This window comes from Sphaeramia orbicularis, chromosome 12 (genome assembly GCF_902148855.1).
Source record: "Sphaeramia orbicularis chromosome 12, fSphaOr1.1, whole genome shotgun sequence".
Lineage (NCBI taxonomy): Eukaryota > Metazoa > Chordata > Actinopteri > Kurtiformes > Apogonidae > Sphaeramia > Sphaeramia orbicularis.
Window position 1 is genome coordinate 9,414,265 of NC_043968.1, and position 27,828 is coordinate 9,442,092.

The window sequence follows — 27,828 nt, forward strand, 5'->3', positions numbered from 1 at the left end:
TTAACATTTCTGTTGGTTTACTCTTAGTTTTACAAACTAAACATATTTTCTTACCATGACAACATTATGAAAAGTGTGTAGATTCAAAAGACTATTGGGAATTTAGTTTTTGTCAACAAACACAACCTACATAATAATGAGAAAGAAGATGAATCAATGAATTGCTGAGTTACTGTCTTATTAATGTATGAATAACCCACTAAATATTAAATATACAAACATCAGTAACATATAAATATATATACTCAAAGGGACCACATAGCTGTCATACTGACTCATATGAACTATAGTTAATACATGCTTTGACTTTGCTTTTACAACATACAGAAGAAAGTTCTCTGTTAATCAGTAATATAAAGGTAGTTTTACCAAAATTACATTAAAAACAAGTACCCAGGTGATGATAAATGTATTACACTGTCACCAATCACAAGTGTTTGCTCCTGGAGGATTCTGTTGGGCCTCTGTAAACTTGATTTGATTCTGACTTGACTTGATAAAGCACTTTGTGACTCTGTCTGTGAAAAGTGCTCCATAAATAAAATTTACTTACTTACTTAAATTTACACATACACCATACATAATGCCACAACAGTAGAAAAACATAGATAGCTACTCCATATCACTAAATATCGCTATTTACAGATAAAAATGTCATTTATTTTATTCATCACAGACACATGCACAGTTATAGTGAGAGGTTATTAACATTTCTGTTGGTTTACTCTTAGTTATTTTTTTCCCCTCCATGACAACTTTATGAAAACTGTAGATTCAAAAGACTTTTGGAACACAACTTACATAATAATGAGAAAGAGGATGAATCAATGAATTACTGAGTTCCTGTCTTATTAATGTATGAATAACCTACCAAATATTAAACATACAAACATCAGTAACATATAAATATATATACTCAAAGGGACCACATAATCGTCATATTGACACATGAACTATAGTTAATACATGCTTTGACTTTGCTTTTACATAACATACAAAAGAAAGTTCTTTGTTCGTTACTCAGAAATATAAAGGTAGTTTGCCAAAATGACATTCAGTTTGGCATTAAAATTTAGTACCCACGTGATACACCATGCATAATGTCACAACAGTAAAAAAAAAAAAAAAAACATAGACAGCTACTCAGCTGTTTGTGGTAAATATCACTATACAGATAAAAATGTCATTTATTTTACTTATCACTGACACATGCACAGTTGCAGTGAGAGGTTATTAACATTTCTGTTGGTTTACTCTTAGTTTCACAAACCAAACATACATATATATTTTTCCCACTCTGACAACATAATGAAAGCCATGTAGATTAAAAAGACTATTAGGAATTTAGTTTTGGTCAACAAACACAACTTACATAATAATGAGAAAGAGGATTAATCAATGAATTAATGTCTTATTAATGTATGAATAACCTACTAAATATTAAATATACAAACATCAGTAGCATATAAATATATATACTCAAAGGGACCACATAGCCATCATATTGACACATATGAACTATAGTTAATACATGCTTTGACTTTGCTTTTACATAACATACAGAAGAAAGCTTTTTTTTTTTTTTCATTACTCAGAAATATAAAGGTAGTTTTACCAAAATGACATTCAATTTGGCATTAAAATATAGTACCCAGGTGATGATAAATGTATTACACATACACCATGCATAATGTCACGACAGTAAAAAAAAAAAAAAAAATAGATGGTTACTCTGCTGTTTGTGATAAATATCACTATTTACAGATAAAAATGTCATTTATTTTATTCATCACAGACACATGCACAGTTACAGTGAGAGGTTATTAACATTTCTGTTGGTTTACTCTTAGTTTTACAAACCAAACATACATATATATTTTTCCCACTATGACAACATTATGAAAAGTGCGTAGATTAAAAAGACTATTGGGAATTTAGTTTTTGTCGATAAACAAAGTAATGACAAAGAAAATGAATCAATGAATTACTGTCTTATTAATGTATGAATATCCTACTAAATATTAAATATACAAACACCATTATCATACAAATATAGACAAGTATAAATATATTCAAAGGGACCACATAGCTGTCACGTTGTTGTCAACTCACAGAGATGAAGGTATTTTGTGCATCAGGTTGAAAACATCTCAGGATAATGGTGTTCGAACTGGTAAACATAATGTCTTTATAAAAATACTGTCCTGGTACAAATACATTCCCTCTACCATAAAGCTTGTACAACTGCATGTTCCTTCAGGAGCCACAACTCCAGAAAACTGTATAGAAAACGTGAAGTTTAACGATAAGAACTGCAAAACAGATCTGAGCTTTTGGAAATTCTTCAGTCAGATGAGACAAAAATGGAAGTGGCATCTTGGTAAATGTTACATTCAGTGGAAAAAAGGGCAAAGCTATGAAACATAAACAACACCATCCCATGTGTGACACGTAGGGGCGGAGCATCATGTGAGGTCTGTGAAAGAAACTGGTGCCCTTACGCATGGGAAGAGAAAATGTGGAGATTTTGTCATCAAACATCAGGCAGGAAGTTAAAAGTTTTGACAGTAATCCTAAAATGGCAACAACATGTCCCCTGGCTCATTTTCAAGCAGCCAATACAAAGTGTGTCCTTAATCCAGTAGGGGAGACTGGGGATGGTTGAAACACTTTGTCTCAGCTCCTATGACAGGGGTCTCAAACATGTGGCCCGGGGGCCAAATGGGGCCAAATGGGGCCAAATGGGGCCAAAGGTTCCAATCCGGCCCGTGGGATGAATTTACAAAGTGCAAAAATTCCACAGTCAAGGCTGTGGAACTCATTTTAGTTCAGGTTCCACATACAGACCAATATGATCTACAGTCAAATAATAACAGCAGAAGAACCTACAAAAAATAACAACTCCATATTTTCTTCTCGGTTTGATGTGAAAAAAATTATTACATTATGTCTATAAATAATGACAACTTCAAATTTTTGTCTTTGTTTTAGTGCAAAAAATAACAGTAATTTATGAAAATATTTATATTTACAAACTATCCTGTAACAATAAAATGTGAATAACCAGAACAAATATGAACAACCTGAAATGTCTGAAGAAAATTAAGCGCAATTTCAACTATTTTGTGCCTGTTACTGAGTGTTTAGTGTCTTTGTAGATCCGATCCATAATGCACATGTATAAATGATAAGGTGAGGCATAATATTTGTTAAAATTGCACTTATTTTTCTTTAGAAATTTCACTTTTTTCAGGTTATTCACATCTTTTTTGTTTGGATAGTTTATAAAAGTAAGTATTTTTTATAATTTAATGGGGTTTTTTGCACTAAAACAAAGGCCAAAATTTGGACTTGTCATTATCTATAGGTTATTATGTTATTATTTTACTGGTCCCACCACTTTAGATCAAATTGGGCTGAATGTGGAACCTGAAAGAAAATGAGTTTGACAGCCCTGTCCTATAACTTGCAGAGTCTTCATGGTAGAGCTCTCAAATTTTGACACAAAGTACCCTCATTTGTCTGCTACAAATAGAAATGCCTACAACTTCTCCAACTGTATCACAGAATTAATTATTTAATGTCAAAGGCAAGGAGTGCTATTGCTACAATCTACCCCAGTACCCGGGGAGGATGGTTGTAACATTTTTATGAAGGTGTTACGACCCTCCCCACCCCTGTCAGCCATGGTTTAGCGAGCTCTGCTAGCATGATAGCTTAAAATTAGTGTTGATGAAATGATTCGTATTTTATCTTAGAGCCTACTCTTGAATCTAATAGAAGTTTCCCTAATTCAAACTTCAACAGTGTCAGTATTAATCAAAATAAAAACTTGGTCCAAAAGATTTGTTTCTTTCCTGAAAAATTTTTTTGTTGGCTTTAAAACCCACATACTTCTTTCCACAGGCATGCAAATTCCCATGCAAGGGCAGGGAGCAAGTGGTTACACATGAAATTGATCACGACACTAATGCCATCCCTTATTGGTGAAAGCGATGCAGTTACAACCATCCCCGGTCTCCCCTACATAATGGGGGGTTGAACTGAAAAAGCAGATTCATTCAAGAGGTCCACAAACCAGAACAGAAACAGACCAAATATCCTGCGGAGAGAAGCTTGTGGAGGGCGACTCAGTATATTTAATTGAGGACAACTTGCGCAAATATTGACAAAATCTATGTAAATCTGACTCTTTGAAAATATGATGTAACAAAGGAAAGCTGAAGTTAAAATTTGTCTCTGTAGTTGAATGCTTCAGATGAAGACAGGATCCTAACATCTGCACCATGGACGAAATCTGTTCATTTCCTGGAGTTTCAGTATCTGATGTAACAGAGGGAATATACCCTATTGCAAATTAATGTTCAGAATTATGAAAAACCTTTGTGAATTTAGTTGTATGTGAACTTCTGGCCTCTAATTTAGATAACTGTCCACACAATAGAAATGCAGTTTTAATCACATTTGGTGGTAGGTTTCTGAATCATTGGCCTGGTCAGTTTTACCAAATATTAGGTTAAAATGACAATGCATAGACACAAAGTGAAATTTAAGATCCTCATTTTTCATATTTATACAGACTGTAACTTAACCAACTCAACTTGAATAACACCAACCTAATAAAACAGAAAATCATTATTACCAAGAACATGCAAGACACCAAGCTAACTCATGTTTGCTAGCATTAGCTTATATGTAATATATGTGTGATACAAACTCAGCCTACATTACACATCATGACCAGATTATTCTATTCTATTCTATTCTATTCCATTCTATTCTATTCTATTCTATTCTATTCTATTCTATTCTATAACTTTTATTTAAGCCAACTAGCTAGCTTGACTGACAATTTTCCCACATGCTAGCTATTGCTGTCTAACCAGGACCTTGCAATTTTGGTAGAAATAATAATTATTATTTTATTATATATTTTTTTTTAATTATATTATTATTTATTTATTATATTCTATAACTTTTATTAAAGCCAACTGGCTAGCTTGACCGACAATTTTCCCACAAGTTAGCTATTGCTGTCTGGGCATGACCTTGCAATTTTGGGAGAAAAAAAATATTATTATTTTATTGTAATTTTTTGTATCATTTTATTTATTTATTTATTTATTTATTATTCTATAACTTTTATTAAAGCCAACTAGCTAGCTTGACTGACAATTTTCCCACAAGCTAGCTATTGCTGTCTGGGCATAACCTTGCAATTTTGGGAGAAAAAAAAAAAATATATATATATATATTTTATTATATTTTTTTTGTATCATTTTATTTATTTATTTTTATTTATTTAATATTCTATAATTTTTATTAAAGCCAACTAGCTAGCTTGACTGACAATTTTCCCACAAGCTAGCTATTGCTGTCTGGGCATAACCTTGCAATTTCGTGAGAAAAAAAATATTACAATTTTATAAAAAAAAATTTGTATTATATTATATTATATTATATTATATAACTTTTATTAAAGCCAACTTGACTGACAATTTTCCCACAAGCTAGCTATTGCTTTCTAGGCATAACCTTGCAATTTTGGGAGAAAAAAAAAAAATTATTTTATTGTAATATTATTAATTATTATTATTTTTTAATCACAATTCTGGCTAAAATGTCATTTATTTTTAACCCAACTGTATTAACCTGCATGGTGTTTGTCTACAACATATCCTATTTCTTGACATGATAGACAACACAAGTGACTCAGGTCTGTGCAACTGTCTGTCAGTACGGTGTTATAAAAGACCTGTCCCTGATTTAACCCCCGCTTTATCCCAAGCTGGGGGCAAACAGGCCGTCACAGGTGCAAAAAGCTGCTGTAAATCCCTGCGTTCACACACTGTTATTGGCCTTCATGCTGTGAGCCCTAGTGACTTCTTCATAGCAGGGGACTGAGTTAAGTTCGGTTGACCCTTTAATATCTTCCTTGAAATGATGGCAGTTACTGCAGTACACAGCCTTAAATGCCATATGGGATTTTCCATGTGTAAAAAAACAAAAAAAAAAAAAACTGGCTGACTTTTTGGATACATGTGGTGTACGGTACATTCTGTGTTACGAAACAAAGTCGAATGATTCTGTTGAAGGCAAAACACTAAGGCCTGGTCAATGTGGAAGAAATCTGTTCATTTCCTGGACTGTACTTTAGAGATCGGACATCTGTCTCTCTGGGAAAAGCATTATCTTCCCGTTCCTATACTGCTAGACAGGAAATAGAGAGTCCAGTTTCAAAGAGTCTGGATGTAACAAAGGAATTCTGTTCAATTGGCACGGCGTCCGAGCCTCTACATTCAAACAAGGGCACTAATTCAGCCTCCATCTCCAGTAACTTCACTTTACCACATGTGATCCACTTCCCCCTAGTGAACCATTTATTATGAAGAATAGTAGGTTATAATTTCACCCCACAGAATGACCTACTCCCACTCAAACACCAGAAACATAATAGGCTACCATCTTACCAAAGCAGCACACAGCAGTATTTTAATGCACAACGACTGCATTAATCCACAATGTTTCAACATTTGCATCAATGAATGCAAAACCTAATATGTGCAAAGTTATCTGAGATCACTGCAAATGTGAGTTGACATCGAGTATGCACAATGAGAGCCCCGTCTGTAATGTTTTCAGAGGTTCTTGCATTTTTTACACTCTCTGTTGCCTTTGAGAACACAGTAACCGTCTGATTAATCATTCTCACATCTAACGAGACATTGAGGTGGAACAGGGAGGGTGAAAGGAGTTGCTTTGTGTACAAGAATAATTTGGTGAGTTCCAAGGTTATTATCGTTAACGAAAACTAACGAAATGACGATAACTAGTATTGAAAAAAACATTTTCGTTAACATATATATATATATATACAAAAACTATAATTAAAAGAAAAAACGAAAACTAACTGAAACTGTATTGTGTGCTTACAAAACTAACAAAAATTCTAACCAAACAAAAATTCATGATTCGATTAATCGACTCGAACTGATTGAAGGGAAATATTCTACTGCAGTTTTCCTGAACTGAAGCTTCTTTGTGCGTCACAATAAGCGTCCGTGTGAAACACAACAGTGGAACCAATGTTTAACAACGGAGAAATGAAGGAAACAAAGCTTTGATTCAGGAAAATTTTGGTTGAATGATTTTTTTTTGATCACTTTGAGTCGATTAATCGTTTCAGCTCTTGGCGTTGTCAGCAGAGTCTGGACCAGAACGGACATCCGTTTGAGAACAGGCGGAACAGACAAAACAGTAAAATGATGTTTGCAAATTCTATTACATTTTGAAAATTAACTGGATTTTAATAAACATCTACTTTTCAAATATTTAAAGTGTGTATACATTTTTTGGGACACCCTGTATATGGATAAGTGAGCAATGACGATGAAGGCTTATAGACATTATTGATCCATTATTCATTCACTTTCACATTCTCACTCTGGAGGTGCTAAACTATGTTTGGATCCACAGCTGTCCTGGGACAAACTGGAGCGTGGCTACCAATTCGCACCAAACGGCCCCTCCGACCACCACCGAACACTCATACACATTCATACACCAGTGTGAGTGACACTGTACATGGACTGTGTGGTGGATCCCTCGCAAGGTTATTATCGTTAACGAAAACTAGAATTGAAAAAACATTTTCATTAACTGAAATAAAAAGAAACTATAATTAAAAGAAAAAAACGATAACTAACTGAAACTGTATTGTGTGCTTACAAAACTAACTAAAACGTCTAAAAATTCTGGATACAATTCCCTTAGTTTTCGTCTTTGTCAATGTCGGATTGATACAAAATCAGTTTATTTTGCTCTAGCAATTTTAGCTAGCGGCATCATACGACACTTTTTGGTCCGTCACTTGTGTTCACTTGTGGTTTCCAGTCGTCTTCTGGTCCCCACTCTACCTGGAAACATGGAGACTAAAGTTGGGAGAAAGCAGCAGAGTCCTGTCTGGGATTTATTTGAATACGACGACAGAGAAGAAGAGAAAATATACGACAAAACTAAAATTAATACTAAAACTAAACTAAACTAAGCATTTACAAACTAGAAAAGCACTTGGAAAGCGCAGACTTCCACAAAGGCAGACCCCCCCCTCCCCCTGGATCACCACCAAAATTTTATTGTTTGTTCCTTGTGCCAGTATCAACATTTCCTGAAAATTTCCCCAAAATCCTTCGATAACTTTTTGAGTTATCTTGCTAACAGACAAACAAACAAATACCACCACCACCACCACCCGATCACCACCATAATTTAATCATTTGTTCCTTGTTCCAGTATCATTTCCTGAAAATTTCATCCAAATCCGTACATAACTTCTTGAGTTATCTTGCTAACAGACAGACAAACAAACCCCCCAGTTACACTCGGTCTAGGGGTTGCTGAGACACAACATGGTGTGAGACTCCCCTCCCTCCATGTCCCTTAACAAACAGGAGTAAATTAAACAAATGACCAGCAACCACGCCACTGCAATATGAGAAATTTATTTACAAAAAAAAGAAAAATTAAATCAGGTACGGAATCATAATAATCTACAAACACAAACGAAGGAAACCAAAATACATCAATCCTACCTAACAAAACTTAAAGAAAAAGATTCCCTCCTTGTGTAGCTGATTTCACAAAGTTCTAACAAAAATTACAAAAGGCTGGTCTGCACAGAGGGGGGGATGGAATGAGAGGAGTCTCCTGGGAGGAAGGAAGATCTGGCTTTAAATTTCCCAGTTCATCTGTGAAGCACCAATCAGAAGCAGCCAGCAGAGCAACGCCACTCCTGCAGCTCATCCTCAATCAACTGCTACCTGTTTGGAGGGAAAGAGAACACAACAAAACCCCCCCGATCACCACCATAATTTAATCATTTGTTCCTTGTTCCAGTATCATTTCCTGAAAATTTCATCCAAATCCGTACTTAACTCCTCGAGTTATCTTGCTAACAGACAGACAAACAAACCCGCTCCCCATCACCACCAAAATTTTATTATTTGTTCCTTGTGCCAGAATCAACATTTTCTGAAAATTTCATGAAAATCCATCCATAACTTTTTCAGTTACGTTGCTAACAACAACAAACCCTGGCAAAAACATAACCTCCTTGGCAGAGGTAAAAAATGAAAACGAATAAAAACTAGCAAACCTGCTCTAAAAACAAATTAAAACTAACTGAATTGGAGAAGAAAAAAGTCAAAACTAAATAAAGCTAAACTATAATGAAAAACCAAAAACTATTAGAACCTTGGTGAGTTCTTTTTTTTCCTCCCTGTCATGTACCCAAACACATGAATATCTTCTGTGCTTATGCCGTGCCAGATCACACTTCAGGAAAAGGGGCAATAATTGCTTCCACGTTCTTTCTTCTCTCACCTCCTTCTTTTCTACCTCGCAGTAGTCAATCATGCTATGTGAACCTAGAAAAGCATGGACGTGGGCTCCATCTGAACAAACCACGCAGTGTTCTCTGCTTATTTGAGCTGTTTCTCCTTTGTATTGTTTCGGTGGACCTCTCCGGTCCAGACATGTTAGGGCTCAGTGTGCCGGAGGTATGAAGGATTATTAAGAGTACCTGGAATTAGAGTCAGTGGAGCTCAAAGAAGCACAGTACAGACTGTGTAAACAAGCAGCTCAATATAATAAACTGGTGGTGCACTTTGTTCTCTCATCCTGAAGAAACTGTTTGGGACATGTTTAGCCGCAAAGAATGCTTTATAAATACCTTCAGCTGGGTACATATTAAAGTAGAACCATAAATTTTAAAGTAAATCTACATTATTTATTCACTAGAAGATTAATGATAAGGACGTCGTCAGCGGATGAGAAGAAGAAAACGCCCACACTGGAAATTATTTTGTTCTTACTAAGATTAAAAAAACAACAAAATCAAAAAACTTCGATTTCAACCAAGGTTATTAACGAAAACTAACGAAATGACGAAAACTAGAATTGAAAAAACATTTTCGTTCACTGAAATAAATAAAAACTATAATTAAAAGAAAAAAACAATAACTAACTGAAACTGTATTGTGTGCTTACAAAACTAAAACGTATAAAAATGATGAATAAAATGCTCTTAGTTTTTGTCTTTGTCAATGTCAGATTGATACGAAATTGATTTATTTCGCTTGAGCAATTTTAGTTAGTGGCACTGTATGACACTTCACGATCCATCACTTCCCGTCACTTTTTGTTTAGAGTCATCTTCTCATCCCCACTCTACCTGGAAACATGGAGACTAAAGTTGGAAGAAAGCAGCAGAGTCCTGTCTGGGATTTATCAGAATACGACAGCGAAGTTATGAAAAAAATAAAACTGAACTAAAACTAAGCATTTAGAAGAAAATGAAAACTAATAAAAACTAGCAAACCTGCTCTAAGAACTATTTAAAACTAACTGAATTAGAGAAAAAAAGTCACAACTAAGTAAAACTAAATTATAATGAAGAATCGCAAACTATTAGAACCTTGATTTCAACGTGGTATCATGGATCGTGTACAGATAACATGACACTTTTAATTGGCGTGTTATCTGTGCGCATTATAAACTTTCAGTGTGTGTATTTACGCTGCGTAAAGTAGCACGCCATTAGGTTTAGGGTTAGCGATTAGTGGCTAGCGCTTTGACATGCCATCAAATGACGTTAAATAACACGTGTAAGGATGGAAATGTGTACGTATAGCACACAGAATGCAATAAACTGGTGTCACATACAACGCAATTTCATGAGATCAGTCTGTGTTTTAAGACTTAATTTCTTATTTTAAGTGTTCGTACAGCTGTAGACATGCTTATTTCTAGATTAAACAATCTTAATTCAAGAAATCTTGCCAAGTGAAATTATTTTGCTGCATGGACAGATATTTCACTTGTTTTGAGTACCTTTTCCCTCTGACTTAGAGGTTTTTATCTTGTTTTCAGACGCACTTTTTTTGCAGTGCAGTAGCATTTTGACCTCGTTCTGGGGAGAAAACTAGTTTTAACAATATCATTTTATCAGAATAGAAGTATGTTTAACCCTTCATAGAGCACTTATAGAAATGCTCTGAAAGTCAAAAAGCAACGTGATCACAATACAACACTTAAATCACTGTGTCACTTTATATAACTGTATCACTTTTTTTTTTTTTTTTAATCAATGCCCTGAAATGTGAATACAATCAGAAGTCTTTATGTACGGTACTGTACAGGAAGCACTTTTAGAGTAGTTTCTTTAGCAATTGTCTCTTAGAGTGTGTATACTAACCATTTTGTCAACCTGGTACTAACCCACTTTTGTGTTATGTGTTGTATGTAAGCTGCTGAATACTTGAATTTCCCCCCGGGGATCAATAAAGTATCTATCTATCTATCTATCTATCTATCTATCTATCTATCTATCTATCTATCTGTCTGTCTATCTATCTATCTATCTATCTATCTATCTATCTATCTATCTATCTATCTATCTATCTATCTACCTACCTACCTACCTACCTACCTCCTGGCGAAGGTAAAAAAAAGTGTGTTAAATAAAAAATAAAATAAAATACTATTGCTGTGTCTACTACCTTCATATAATTGATAAAGAAGACCTAAATATATGACTTTTGACATTTGCTATAAATATGTGGCTCCTTTTAGAGAAAATATCAATCATTAAATCACAAGGACAGAAAAGTCAGTGTGTAACAGGTTCGACCTGAACAGGGGAGAGTGGAAAACATGAAAGTTCAGGAAAATAGGACAAGGTTGTATTGAGGGGTGTTGAGTGCGTATCCGTGCAAAAAAAACAGATTTACAGAGATGCTTGACCGGCTTAGCGTCACGTATGAACCCTGATGATTTACAGCCGTCTCCATCTACAGTCCGAGGTGTGTAGGTGTAGGTGAGACAAGCTCTGACGGCTGAGATGGAGTGAGTGGGTGTGAACGCACCCAGTTGGTGTGACTGAGCGAGCAGCTGGATAGACTGAGATGGTCTGAGAATGAACTCACAGTTTACACATGGAAAAGCCATCACCCAAGCGTCTCGCAGCGGCGGCTTTGTGGGGGCCTAACATTCAGTACCCTTTGCATAATACTGAGAAATTCAGTGAGACACAGAAACCACACTGTTGTTTTAGAAACGATACCATCCCTCATCACACTGAGGCTGTTCTGAGAATAGTTACGCACATACATCATCAATCTTCTAGAGAAACAGCCGTGTTTTTTCCAAGAACGGCGTTGAAGTTTATGTTATAGTGTCTACAACTGAGACAGATTGGAGTGATTTTACAGAGAAATGAAAGTGGGTGATATCAGTCAGGTAAATGGAACTGAAGAAATACAGCAATAGCTTCAGACACTTCCTGTCATTTTCTTTGGTTAGTTTTTAAGACTTAAAAAAAAATAAAATCCTTTTAGACCAAGACGAATAGTTTAACGTACATCAAGCTCAGACAAATTAACTTGCAAGTTCAGTTTGACGATCGTAGGGTAAAATACTAAAAAAAAAAAACCCAAAAAAACGTACGACTGAAATGAGTCTAGCGCTATTCCTCAACGTCTTACTGTTCCATATTAACTCTGAACATATTTCCTGATTAATTTTGGACCGATAACATTTGATGTGTAACATGATTTCAGATGTTTTAAAGCACAGGTGTCAAACATGCGGCCCAGGGGCCAAATCCGGTCCGCCAAAGGGTCCAGTCCGGCCCGCAGGATGAATTTGTGAAATGCAAAAATTACACTGAAGATATTAACAATTAATGGTGTCAAAGTCATTTTATTTCAGTCCAATTAGATTTCAAGAGGGTCAGAACCAGTAAAATATGATCATAATAACCTAAAAATAATGACAACCCCACATTTTCTCTTTGTTTTTTTGGTGTAAAAAAAGTAAAATTACATGAAAATGTTTACATTACCAAACTATACTTTTACAAAAAATGTGAATAACCTGAACAAATATGAATAAACAGAAAGTTTATGTTATAGTGTCTACAACTGAGACAGATTGGAGTGATTTTACAGAGAAATGAAAGTGGGTGATATCAGTCAGGTAAATGGAACTGAAGAAATACAGCAATAGTCATTTTCTTTGGTTAGTTTTTAAGACTTTAAAAAAAAATAAAATCCTTTTAGACCAAGACGAATAGTTTAATGTACATCGAGCTCAGACAAATTCATTTGCAAGTTCAGTTTGACAATCGTAGGGTAAAATACTAAAAAAAAAATTAAAAAAAAATAAAAACGTACGACTGAAATGAGTCTAGCGCTATTCCTCAACGTCTTACTGTTCCATATTAACTCTGAACATATTTCCTGATTAATTTTGGACCTATAACATTTGATGTGTAACATGATTTCAGATGTTTTAAAGCACAGGTGTCAAACATGCGGCCCAGGGGCCAAATCCGGTCTGCCAAAGGGTCTAGTCTGGCCCGCAGGACGAATCTGTGAAATGCAAAAATTACACTGAAGATATTAACAAATAATGGTGTCAAAGTCATTTTAATTCAGTCCAATTAGATTTCAAGTGGGTCAGAACCAGTAAAATATGATCATAATGACCTATAAATAACAACAACCCCACATTTTCTCTGTTTTTTTGGTGTAAAAAAAAAAAGTAAAATTACATGAAAATGTTTACATTACCAAACTATACTTTTACAAAAAATGTGAATAACCTGAACAAATATGATCAAACGGAAAGTTTATGTCATAGTGTCTACAACTGAGACAGTCTGGAGTGATTTTGTGGGTGATATCAGTCAGGTGAATGGAACTGAAGAAATACAGCAATAGTCATTTTCTTTGGTTAGTTTTCAAGACTTAAAAAAAATAAAATCCTTTCAGACCAAGACGAATAGTTTTAATGTACATCGAGCTCAGACAAATTAATTTGCAAGTTCAGTTTGACGATCGTAGGGTAAAATACTAAAAAAGAAACAAAAAAAAAACAAACGTACGACTGAAATGAGTCTAGTGCTATTCCTCAACGTCTTACTGTTCCATATTAACTCTGAACATATTTCCTGATTAATTTTGGACCTATAACATTTGATGTGTAACATGATTTCAGATGTTTTAAAGCACAGGTGTCAAACATGCGGCCCGGGGGCCAAATCCGGTCCGCCAAAGGGTCCAGTCCGGCCCGCAGGACGAATTTGTGAAATGCAAAAATTACACTGAAGATATTAACAATTAATGGTGTCAAAGTCATTTTATTTCAGGTTCTACATACAGACACATACAGTCCAATTAGATTTCAAGTGGGTCGGAACCAGTAAAATATTATCATAATAACCTATAAATAATGACAACCCCACATTTTCTCTTTGTTTTTTTTATGTAAAAAAAGTAAAATTACATGAAAATGTTTACATTACCAAACTATACTTTTACAAAAAATGTGAATAACCTGAACAAATATGAATAAACGGAAAGTTTATGTTACAGTGTCTACAACTGAGACAGTTTGGAGTGATTTTACAGAGAAATGAAAGTAGGTGATATCAGTCAGGTAAATGGAACTGAAGAAATACTGTATTAGTCATTTTCTTTGGTTAGTTTTTAAGACTTTTTAAAAAAAAAAATCCTTTTAGACCAAGATGAATAGTTTTAACGTACATCGAGCTCAGACAAATTCATTGGCAAGTTCAGTTTGACGATCGTAGGGTAAAATACTACAAAAAAAAAAAGAAAAGAAAACGTATGACTGCAATGAGTCTCGCACTATTCCTCAACGTCTTACTGTTCCATATTAACTCTGAACATATTTCCTGATTAATTTTGGACCTATAACATTTGATGTGTAATTTGTATTCATGCCCTCTATGCTGTGTTAGATGATTCCAGGAAACTCGACAGCTTTATCCACCATGACATACCAATTTGGCTTGAGAGTTTGCAGTCTAAATATGCTGCAGGATGTGGGTCCATTTATTAAGCCTGTGCCTTGGGTTCAGAGTTACAGTCTGTCTAATACCAGAAATTCAGGCAATTTAATGCTGTAATTTTCGGGTTTGGAGCGAGTCCCTTCTACCAGAGCCGGGTAAAGTTTTGATAGATGTTGCAGATTTAATGAGGTGTTGGATCAGGATGCTGTGACTCGCTGACTGGCGTCTGTTACATAACTTCATCAGGTAAGACAGTGCAGATTTTTGTAAGACGTTGCATCCTACAGTGTAATGAGCTTCTACCACTCAGAGACTTATGGTCACCTCCAGCTGTGGTTTGTTACGTTGTAAAATCCTGTGTCCATTCGTTAAACTTAAGAGAGCCCAGTGCTGATGGAACTGTTTTTATGAAAGAGCTACTTGTGAGGAGGCAGCTTAATATGGGAAATGTAATTATTGTTTTCTTTAATACTGTAACTTCCTTGACTTTCAGACTCTTTTCCTATAGTCAACATTCATTTTATTTTAATTATGCCAGAAAAAAAATGTCTTGAGGAAAACAATTTACGAGTTGCATTTGTTTCACATATGATTTACGTGGCATAAAATAACTTTGGATTCACTTTTCAACCTTTTAAAATAAAAAGAAACAACTTGAGTAATACTGAAAAAATTCATGTCATGATCTGCTGAATTACACTAAAACCTGATACAGTTTATTAGCAACTACTGACTTGTACATATGGAAGTTCACGTTGTAGATCACTGGCAGTACATAAATACAATTAGTTTGATAAATGATCTTACGGTAACCTACCTGCAGTAGAATAAGTCAGACCACTTGAATTGATTTATGATACAGTGTTTTTTTATTAAACGGAGGCATGCTTGGAAGCAAAAACATAAAGACAAATTTCTCGTGTGGGTGGAATAAATACAATTAATATAAATATGCAGTTTATGCCTCTTTCTTCTTTTTGTGTGCTGGCTAAAGCGTTTCCCTTCGTTTTGTTATGAATGCACCACCTGCTTTCCATTAGATATGCTTAATCATTTCTTGTTTCTGACCAGTCTGACTTGTTTAGTTTTTTCGGTTCATAAGTTTTGAAAAATGATAATTGTCAGACCTCCCCAGTGAGTATAAACAGCCCGTACTGGCTTTTTATGCAGCATAAAATCCCTACTGTATTTCCTTTCAGTGTGTGACTCACAACATTACGCAGGGCAGTTTACTGCATTGTGGCAAAAGGAAAGCCATAAACTTTAATGTCTATAACCAAACTAACTGTATAAAGCAAAGCTGAGTTATGAGCATGAATATCACAGTCAGATCAGTATCACAAATAAAAATAGTCAGGAGATGGTGTCAGAGACTTTTGGGGTTTGGTTTATCTTTGAGCCAGCTGCAGCGTTCACTGTCTGACCTCATCCACCGCACCACGATGGGATCCATGATGTGGTCTATTCAGCTTCTGGCAGCAGCTGCCAACCATGGAGGTCTGCAGGGCTTCCTCTGATCCACAACCCAAAAGTCTGCGCAGGATCATTCTAAAGACCAATCAGAGGGCAGATAAAACTCTGGGGTTTGCTGTTAGTAAGTAAAGTTTCTGGATCGAGTCCATATCAGCCGACACCAAACGACTGGAGCAACAACAGCTAGACCACCACTACGAACACCTGTGGTAGACGCATGGAAACTATGAGTCATTTGTGGCTGTTTGTGGCTATAGAAACTTGTGTTTTTCCTTTAAAGAGGGAACATCACCTTGCAGGAACTAGGCACTGGATTTTATTGAGTTCATGATGGATTTAGTCCAGCCTTAATGAAGATTTGGTATTTTCTTTTTCCTCACTGTAGTCATTGAACGGGGCTTAGCTGTCTTAGAAAATAAGATGCAACAGGCAAATGAGAAAGAGGAAAAACAAACATCATTAAGACTCGAGGCTCTTCGTCTCTGCCAAATGTGGCAAATCGTTTTGGTGCCAGACATGCTGACAACCCGGAGGCCGTGTGAGCCAGTCTGTCTGAAGCTCTGTTGGTCGGTTAACACGCCTTGTTAAGGCGCAGGGTCCAGAGTACTCATTTCCTGACTTTGCCCTGGGATGAAGGGGGAGGGCAGCAAGGGCACATGGGAAAGGTGTCACATCTGATCGCTGGAAGGAAAGTGAAAGAATTTCTGGTTTTTCACTGAGAGTGTGAAACTCATAAAAATGACTCTGCATCGAGGATTGCAGTAACACTTTATATAAAAGTACACGCACCAGTATTTACTATTTATTAGCTGCTTATTGCCTATGGATTTATAACATTAATAACATAGGTCCTTATTAGTCATCATAAAGCACTTATTCTGCAGGACCATATTCTACACCTATAGGTTTTTGAACCTAATAACCTTCTTATTAATCAATCAATCAGTCAAATTTTATTTATATAGCGCCATATCATAACAAAAGTTATCTCATGTCACTTTACATTTAGATCTGCTCTAAACCAGACTCTTAAGCCAGTTTACAGACATCAACAGAATCCTCCAGGAGCAAACACTCACCTGGAGAAGACCCTGACTGGATGATGGTCATCTACCTTGACCAGTTGGGGTCAAAGAGAGAAGGTTAAAGGAAGAAAGAGAGAGAGAGAGAGAGAGAGAGAGAGAGAGAGAGAGAGAGAGAGAGAGAGAGAGAGAGGATACATGGATTCACAGTAAACTGAACTACAACTGTTAAAAATCAGAACTGCTGTTTTATAATTACCAATAATTAGAACAAATATCCATAACTGTTAATACTACTACTCCAAATATAAATACTACCAGTGGATATACTACTACTGCAGCTGTTAGAACCAATAATAGAAACCTCTACTATCCACGTAACTATATAATAAATATTATCACAACTATATGGATACATGAGTGATGACGATGGAGGCAGGACCACAGCAGGAGGTCCAGAGATGATCCAGGGAAAACCTGAGAGGACATAAAGCACAGAGACTCCAGGGAAGAAGGAGAGTCAAGTTCCTGCTTGTTCATGTATGTTCATGACCCCACCCCCCGAAGAGGAGGCAAGGGGTATTGTTTTTGGTTTGGCTTGTTTCTTTGTTAACACTCTAGCAGCAAAACTATGGGTTGAATTCATACCAAATTTGGTTTACAGACTGCCAGTGACCCAGAAAAAATGTGGTAACATTTTGGGAAAAGAAGGTCAAAGTTCAAATTTTTTATGAATTTTAAAATCTTTTTTTTTCCTCCCATTTACTGCTAATCGGCGAAATTTTAAATGTCTATAAAAACATCAGTTTTGTTTCAGTTTACTTCAAACTTGACATTTTATATATATATATATATATACACACACACACACACACACACACACACACACACATATATATATATATATATATATATATATAGAGAGAGAGAGAGAGAGAGAGAGAGAGAGACAAGTGATATGCTGACATCAGCACACACATAGACATGATGACATCAGCTGGATTGATGCCAAAATAACCTACAATACGTGCAAGGGGCGGGGTTTGTTGTGCCTGGAACCACTTGTTGAGTTTGCTCAGTAGGTGTTATATGGTGGTTGTGCTTGTTGTGCCGAACTCTGCTCCCTGCCGAAAATTGCATTGCGCAGCAGCTGCCGAAAACTGCTCCCCCTTCCTAAGTCAGCCATAAAGAGGACAATGTGCACCAAATTCACCCTGCCACACCAGAATAGCTCCAAATGTGAGCTGCTAAAGTAATTTCACTCCTTTAGCTTTGCAAGCTAATTCTGATGGGGGATGCAGTTTTCGGCAGTACCCGGCGCCGAATTCTGCTCCCAGCCGAAAACTGCATCCCCAGCTGTGGAAGATACAGTTTTCGTTAATATCTGTTTTTATTGTTATATATTTTGTGTGTTGTGTGTCTAAGATTTAACTTTTGAAAGTTTTATATACCTTACAGTTGGCACATTCTTTAATATTTAACAGACAAAAAACATAATGGCAATATTGTCCTCTTCATGGCTGATTTAGGAAGTGGGAGCAGTTTTCGGCAGGGAGTAGAATTCGACACAACAGTGCTGTCCTCACTGTGCAGCTAGACAGCCAGCTAACAAAAATAAAGCAGAGTCCAAACAAGGCTTTCTTTTCCGATTTGGAGGTTCTACTTGACTTGACTTTTTCTAACTGCAACATACAAAATTCATGCAACTTCAGTTAACAGACAGTTATTATTAATTACGCTACACATGTAATGCACTCACACCGCTAGCTTGAATAGTATAAACGTTAGCTTCATTACACGTTCACAGAACAGTTTCAAGGTATTATTCAACCAACACCTAAAGCTTAATATTGTTTTCGGACATACACACTTACAAAGACGAAATTTTTCCAAGGCACACAAGTAGTAGAGCACACTTAGCGTGTACATGAGTTTTTGTGAACTTTAACTGCAGACAAAATAGCGAACGGGAAAAATACGTCAAAGATCATCTCTAGCGAAAGAGCGCTCACTCTGTATACAACCTTAGCGCACAGCGAACACAAAGATCCTTAAGGAGGTGCCATGTCACTCCTATTAATTCTTAAGCCAGCTGCATTTTAAAATATTTTAACATAGATTTAACTTTTTTTAAAATTTATTATTTACTTATAGTAACTTATGAAAGTAATTTATACAACTTATGAAATAAGTTATATCTTTGACCTGAAGACATCCCAGTGGTTGATCATGATTCATGTACAAGTGAAAATTTTAGTTGTAGAATGTGGTTATACTACGACGGCGTATTAGGGCCACATAAGAAAAAACAAAAAAAAACAAAACGCTTGTCATTACGAGAATAAAGTCATTATTTAACGAGAATAAAGTCATCATTTAACTAGAATCAAGTTGTAGTTTTAAAAAAAACTCATTAATCAAAGCTATACCGTATGATGTGGCATTTTTACACTTTTCTTTTGTCATCTTAAAATGCTCCTAATAAGTGTGTGTCAAACTAAAATGTAAAAGAAATCCACCAGGTATTGAAACTCAAAAATGTTTAATTCTCATATATTTCTAATAAAAGTCTGACCAATCATTTTAGTCGGTCCGAGTGAAATAATTGGCCGAACCTGACTGAGTCTCCTGTCAATCATCCATTATGGCCGTCCAGCATCTGATCCATTATCGCCGTCTCCGCATCCGATATGTGTCCATCTGAATCTGACGCTTCACTGGCGCTGCTTCTCCTGTCACTGACCACAGTCTACTGTCTAGGATGTGTTTGGATAGAACTGACATGCACATGTGGAAGGGAAAAAACGGATTTATGAACAGAAACGACAACTGAGGGGAACAAACGGGAGTCTGATGAATGAAGGATGGAGATAAAAGTCCGGAAGTCAGCTGTACTGGACTGAACAGGTCTGCATAAAGCTCAGCTTTTATGACGGTGGGACTCATACAGGTACATGTACATGGTGTCACACAATGTATGATGATGTAGGATGATAATTGTATGGACTATGAAACTTCAAATGTCCACGGAAAATTCGCGGAGGCCGCGCGTTAACAGTGCGCGTGCCCATCCCCTGGGCACTGCAGTGAAGACACTGACCCAGTACTGCACAGACCAGGTCTACTGATGGAACAGGGGCCGCGGGCCCGCGGCAGGTGGATGATGCATCTGATTACTGAGGGAGGGGTCCGTGGACACGCCAAAATGGACCGGACCTCCACCTCTGCTTCCTCCTCCATTTCCATCGCGCATCAGGTGAGAGGAGGAGAGAGGAGGAGGAGCCTCAGTGCTCAGGCAGAGGGAAGGGGGCGGGGCTTTGGAGGGAGGTGGGTTGTTCATGTTCAAACTTTTACTAAGTGCTGTGAGAAATGCCACATCGGTAGGTATAGCTTTAACGAGAATAAAGTCGTTATTTAACGAGAATAAAGTCATTATATTTCGAGAATAAAGTCATAATATAATGAGAAGTTGTACCTAATCATTGATGTAGAACTTGGAACATTTTGTGAAGTTCTGCTTTCATTAGTCTATCCTCCATCAACACATTAGTCTGAGGACTTTGAAGAGTTTGCACACATTTGGGTTTGCTGTAAGAACCGAACTGATTTGTAGCAAATTACTTCTTTTGTGGAGGAGAAACTGATGAAGTGTTCAGCTCTAGGGTTATCAGTGATAACACCAGAGAACTATACAGAGAGGCTCTGGTGTTTCTGAACAAACTGTGGGGATTCGACTGTGAGTTTATGAGTCCAACAGAAGGGAAAGTTGTTGCTTCGCTTATTGCCTTCGCCGTAAAACCAGAAACTCTGTCAAATTTTCAAAATATTACAAGTTTAATCTCATAAAAGTACAACTTTATTCTCGTTAAATAATGACTTTAATCTCATTAATCAACGACTTTATTCTCATTAATTAACAACTTTATTCTCATTAAATAATGACTTTATTCTCATTAATCAATGACTTTATTCTCATTAATTAACAACTTTATTCTTGTTAAATATTTACTTTATTCTCATTAATCAACGACTTTATTCTCATTAATTACAGACTTTATTCTCGTTAAATAACAACTTTATTCTCGTGGTGATAAGTGTTTTTTTTCTTATGTGGCCCTAATACGCCGTCGTATTATACAGCATTAATAAGTGTTTCATTAAAAGCCTATTAAAATGTATGAATGTTTAGAAGCAACCAGCAGTGTTGAATATGTGATACTTTGACATGAAATGTTACTCTGCTGGAAGTGGAACATATTTGGAGAAGCATTAACAGAGTCTAAAACAACCCAGGACCATCTTAGGTTCAAACCGGACTTCCTCAGACTGGGTGAGGGGCCGTCATACAGTACGTTTGTATAACAGACCCTCCGTATTTGCTGTTATAGGAACCAATGCATGAGAGTTTTCCCAGGTCACTCCTTCTCCATATGGGGCCGTCTATGGAAGGTTTTAAAAGCAGGTTCTGGCCTTGATGCTCCTCCCTTAGTGAGACTCCTGCAGTCCTCACACAACACACCAATTCAGACACACACACAAACTGTCAGCAGCCTAGACTTATCATGACAGTTTTGTCTTATTTTTGAATCAAAAAGACGGCACAAGGACACGAGTGCCACCGGTCACAGCAGGCACAGATATACAGGAAACTGCCACTGTGTCATTACTGATAAGTCTGTACAGAGGACCTGCTGATCTGGGACCAGCTGGAAGGACAAAATGGGTCTTTGGACAGCCCTGATTCTGGCCTCGCAGCTGCTATTAAAACTGTGCATACACGTGGAAGCCCAGGCTTTGGGTAAGTCATTTTCATTTTCTTTTCACATCTATTATTTAAATGTTCTGATCTGTACAAAAAAAAAGAAAAAGCAAGAAAGAAAGGGCCATATTTATTGCTAATAAAAAATTCCAGAAGGTTTGAGTTGTGCTGAAAAATAACAAATTCTCATGGTTTCAGTGTTTAGGAACAAACAAAGTAAATTCACCTTTGATTTATTTGAATATTGCATTTTCTCACAACCTGCCTGTGATGTAACCATCTCTGATTTCATTACCTGTCAAAAAAGATTTAATGGCTCCACCACTGGGTCTTTTAACACACTATGTATGAGTTCACTGCATAATGTATAAAGCAGACCTTGTGAAAAAGAGAATATTCTATGCAGAACCAAAGAACACAAAGCATTAGAGATGGTGTGGGATAGTCAGTGAGGTATGAATAAAATGTTAAATAGCTGTAATGGAGAAGGATCATTTTAGTGTTGGTGGCATAAAATAGACAAACAGACACAGCTTTAAAGCCAGAACTCTTTTTTTTTTTTTAAGTTTTTTTTTTTTTCTTGCTAAAGTAATCATCCTGCTACTCACATCCATCCATCCAGCATATTTGCTTGATTACTTCTGTTCAGGTTCGGCTCTCTGGGCTCGTCTTCACCAAAGTCTTAGAGAGGTCACACACATGGGAATAATCAGGAATAATCTGGACTCAATACTGAACTTGAAGTCCCACATATGCACACACACTCTGAGACAAATAGGTTGACACACAAATCAGACGACGTGCAGAAATATTGGTGTTTACAATCTATCAGCGTCGTACAAATGACTCCAGTGACTGATGGTATATACTTTACATGAACCCATTAATCCTCTATGATCCTTTTGGGAATAGATGGCTGATGATTTGTCTATAAAACAAACCCAAATTAATGAAGTGTATCGTTTTTCATGTCGACTGGAAATGACTGATTGCATGTCTGGGATCCACTACCTGTAATAGGAAAAAGGAAAAAAATATTAAAGCTGCAGTAAGTGGGATTCTGCTGTTTGGAAGCACACATCATCCACTTCGACCTCTGTAAAATTTTTTGGGGTTGTTTATCAATATTAGTTTTTGGAGGATGATTTCTCTGGAATTCAACCCTCACTCTTTAATCATTGTCTAATGATATCCACATCTTGAAACACTGTCTCACTGTCTGGAAATTGCACAATTTTACATCGTGAAGTATTTATCACAGCATCTATTATAATTGTTTAGTCTTTCCTGTGTTATTCATGAATATTGTGAACAATGTGTCCTTGGGTTTAGGGTAATTACAAGCTGATGTCAGTGATATAATTTCTATTATCAGCAGCATTGGACCAAAATAAAGCATGCACTTCAGAAGTATTTGTGAGGATCTCAGATGAAGAACCCAGTGTTTTATTTTTAAAGATTTGTTTTCATTCAAAGAAGCTTTTACAGGATGTTTATGGTGTTTAACAAACGTCTACAGTTCGTTACAGTGAGATAAGGCATATTTTACAGAAGGAACACACATAAATGTATAAACCAGGGGTCTCAAACATGTGGCCTGGGGGCCAAATGTGTCCCGCCAATGGTTCCAATCCGGCCCGTGGGATGAATTTGCAAAGTACAAAAATTCCACAGTCAAGGCTGTGGAACTCATTTTAGTTCAGGTTCCACATACAGACCAATATGATCTACAGTCAAATAATAACAGCAGAAGAACCGACAAAAAAGAATGACTCCAGATTTTCTTCCAGTTTGATGTGAAAAAAATATCACAATATGCCTATAAATAATGACAACTTCAAATTTTTTGTCTTTGTTTTAGTGCAAAAAATAACAATAAATTATGAAAATATTTACATTTACAAACTATCCTGTAACAATAAAATGTGAATAACCTGAACAAATATGAACAACCTGAAATGTCTAAAGAAAATTAAGCACAATTTTAACAATTTCCTGCCTGTTCCTCAGTGTTTAGTGTCTTTGTAGATCTGATCCATAATGCACATGGAGAAAATGATAAGATGAAAGCACAATTGTTAAAATTGCACTTACTTTTCTTAAGAAAGTTCAGTTTTTTCAGGTTATTCACATCTTTTTTGTTTGGATAGTTTAGAAAAGTAAGTCTTTTCATAATTTAATGGGGGTTTTTTGCACTAAAACAAAGACAAAAATCAGTTGAAAAGAGTTGTCATTATTTAGAGGTTATTATATTATTTTACTGGTCCGGCCCACTTGAGATTAAATGGGGCTGAATGTGGCCCCTGAAAGTAAATGAATTTGAGACCCCTGGTATAAACTTACTATATTTTTAAACATCAGAAGAAAAAAGAAGGAATAAATAAATGAAAATAATAAAAATCAAAATAAAACAAAAATATTGCATGAACTTTTCCTATCCCACCCCCCACCTCCCACTCTTGTATGGCTCTCAGTTTCCTTTCATTTATATACCTATACAGTCTATGTACATAGTTTATACTTACACCCATCTGTACACAGTCATAACCTACAAACAAAAAGTAAAGGATATTTTTTTAATTTTTGGGCTATTTTTTTTTTCAGTTGGGATTCTTGCACAGTGCTTTTTACTTTTAACAAAAAGTTGAGGACATTTCTTTTTTTTTTTTTTGTCATTTTTTTTGTCATTTTTGCCATGGCCCAGAGGTGCAACAGCTCAAAAAATTATCCACTCTAAGAAAAAAAAGAACAGCCTAAAAAATTATCCACTAGCCCAAAAAAAAATCTTAAAAATTTTCAGCCTATGGTTTTATTTTTTGTAGTCACCTTAATTTAAAAGCAAGAAACTTTATGGGTAAACAGCACCCCCTTAATTGAAAAGGTGGATGATGTTTTTTTTTTTTTCTTAGAGTGGATAAGTTTTTGGGCTGTTCTCTTTTTTTTCTTATAGTGGATAATTTTTTGGGCTGTTCTCTTTTTTTCTTATATTAGATAATTTTTTGGGCTGTTCTCTTTTTTTCTTATAGTGGATAATTTTTTGGACCGTTCTCTTTTTTTTCTTATAGTGGATAATTTTTTGGGCTGTTCTCTTTTTTTCTTATATGGATAATTTTTTGAGCTGTTGCAACTCTTTTTTTTGCCATTTTTACAAATGGCAAAAATGACAAAAAAAAAAAAAAAAAAAAAAAAAAAAAAATATATATATATATATATATATATATATATATATATATATATATATATATATGTATATACTTACCTTTTTGTTTGTAGTGTATGTCTATAAATCAACACAGTACTCACCAGAGATACATCAATGAGGAAGTTATCCAAGAAGAACCCACAGAGGGAGAACCCAGTGTTGAACCGTGATGCTGGTGTTAAGGACAGAACAAGACTGTGGATTACTTTACGAAGCTTGAAATCAGAGGTTAATCGAGGGCTGAGATGAGACACTTTCTCAGGATCTCTGGTGTAAGACGACCCCGACCCCTATGAGCCCCTCTGTCCAGAAGACTTACGGACAGCAGGACTGTGTGTTTTATAGGCTTTAGTGTGCATGTCCTGGGAACTCTAAACCACAGGTGTCAAACATGCGGCCCGGGGGCCAAATGTGGCCCGCCAAAGGTTCCAACCCGCCCCCTGGGATGAATTTACTAAGTACAAAAATTCCACAGTCAAGGCTGTCGAAGTTATTTTAGTTCAGGTTCCACATACAGACAAATATGATCTACAGTCAAATAATAACAGCAGAAGAACCAACAAAAAAGAATGACTCCAGATTTTCTTCTTGGTTTGATGTGAAAAAAATAATATTACACTATGCCTATAAATAACAACAACCTCAATTTTTTGTCTTTGTTTTACTGCAGAAAATATTTATATTTACAAACTATCCAGTAACAATAAAATGCGAGTAACCTGAACAAATATGAACAACCTGAAATGTCTAAAGAAAATTAAGCACAATTTTATCTATTTTCTGCCTGTTACTAAGTGTTTAGTGTCTTTGTAGATCCAATCCATAATGCACATGTAGAAATGATAAGTTGAAATCATAATATTGTTAAAATTGCACTTATTTTTCTTAAGAAATTTCATTTTTTCAGGTTATTCACATCTTTTTTGTTTGGATAGTTTATAAATAAGTATTTTCATAATTTAATGGGTTTTTTTTGCACTAAAACAAAGACAAAAATTTGTAGTTGGCATTATTTATTGGTTATTATGTTGTTATTTTACTGGTTCGGCCCACTTGAGATTAAATCGGGCTGAATGTGGCCCCTGAAAGAAAATGAGTCTGAGACCCCTGGTATAGACTTACATATGTTTTTAAACATCAGAAGAAAAAAGGAGAAATAAATAAAAGAAAATAATCAAAACAAAACAAAAATATTACATGAACTTTTCCCTTGAACTTTAAGTTGAAACCACAATATTGTTAAATTGCACTTATTTTTCTTAAGAAATTTCTTTTTTTTCAGGTTACTCACATCTTTTTTGTTTGGATAGTTTATAAATAAGTATTTCCATAATTTAATGTTTTTTTTTTCACTAAAACAAAGACAAAAATTTGTAGTTGGCATTATTTATTGGTTATTATGCTATTATTTTACTGGTCCGGCCCACTGGAGATTAAATCGGGCTGAATGTGGCCCCTGAACTAAAATGAGTTTGACACCCCTGCTATAAAACGTTTCCCTGTGTGTCTTCTACATTTTTTTCTTTTTTTAAAACACAAACTTCTGATTTTCCTGACGGTCAGTGAAAGTGATGTTGAGGATTTGTAAACAGACATTTTAGTTTATTTAACTGCAGGCGTTATTATAGGCCTGTGTTTGTCTGAAAATTGCACCATATGCCCGTCTAAACAGGAGAGGACACAGGCAGAGGGCAGAGACTAAAGAAAGCACAGATCTCATCTGGGAATCAGCCTGCACAATCTTGGCTGACAACAGTCAATTTCTGGAAGCATTTGGGAGCAATTTTGCTCCCTCACGACAGTGGGTCTTGCTGACTGCTTTAAGGGTACTTGTGTATTCATGATGTGTGCAGATGGTGGACTAGACATTCACTGCACATACTCCTGTGGTGTGCACAGATCCAAAGACACTTTATTAAAAGTGCTACCGTGAGCTATGGAGTTCAGTGGCTTTCTCTGGCAACTCATTCCTCCCACGAACACTCAGTACATGTTTACATTCTACCATAGACAGTGTTGTACAAGTTACTTTCAAACTGTAATCCATTACAGATTACTTATTACTGTTATTTAAAAGTAATTCCTTACCTTACAATATTACTGTCTCAAAATTGTAATGCGTTTAGGGCTGGGCAAGTTAACGCGTTATTACCGTGTTAACGCATTATTTTTTTTTTTTTTTTCCTTTTTTTTTTCTTCTTCTTTCTAATTTTTTAAATCTCCCGTTAATGCCGTTCTTCCCTTCAAGCAAGTCTTAGTTCATTTATACATACGGACTCTTATTTTGAAACTCATGCTTTTATTTTGGCGCTCCACAGGCACCAAACGCCGGTGCCGGTGTAGCTGAGAGGAGGAAAGTGAGCGAACTTTCCGAGTAATGCTGAATCAAACTTTGTTAAACTCCTGCAGTTCAACGCCTGTATGTATCAATCATGCTGTTGTTTGCTAAATAATTTCACATGCAAACGTGCCGTTAGAAACGTGTTTATGACGTTAT

The 27,828-nt window shown here is 35.9% G+C and overlaps 1 protein-coding gene across 2 annotated transcripts in view; it reads left to right on the plus strand.

The window, feature by feature from the left end:
• Positions 1-21,845: 21,845 nt before the first annotated feature.
• Positions 21,846-27,828, plus strand: part of thbs4b (thrombospondin 4b) — a 49,881-nt gene continuing 43,898 nt past the window's right edge. The window contains exon 1 of one of the 2 annotated variants that reach the window (XM_030150647.1): positions 21,846-22,168. In XM_030150647.1, coding sequence (XP_030006507.1) covers positions 22,090-22,168 — 79 coding nt within the window. In that variant the 5' untranslated portion in view covers positions 21,846-22,089. The remainder of the gene's footprint in view (positions 22,169-27,828) is intronic. The other variant, XM_030150648.1, reaches the window with a different exon arrangement.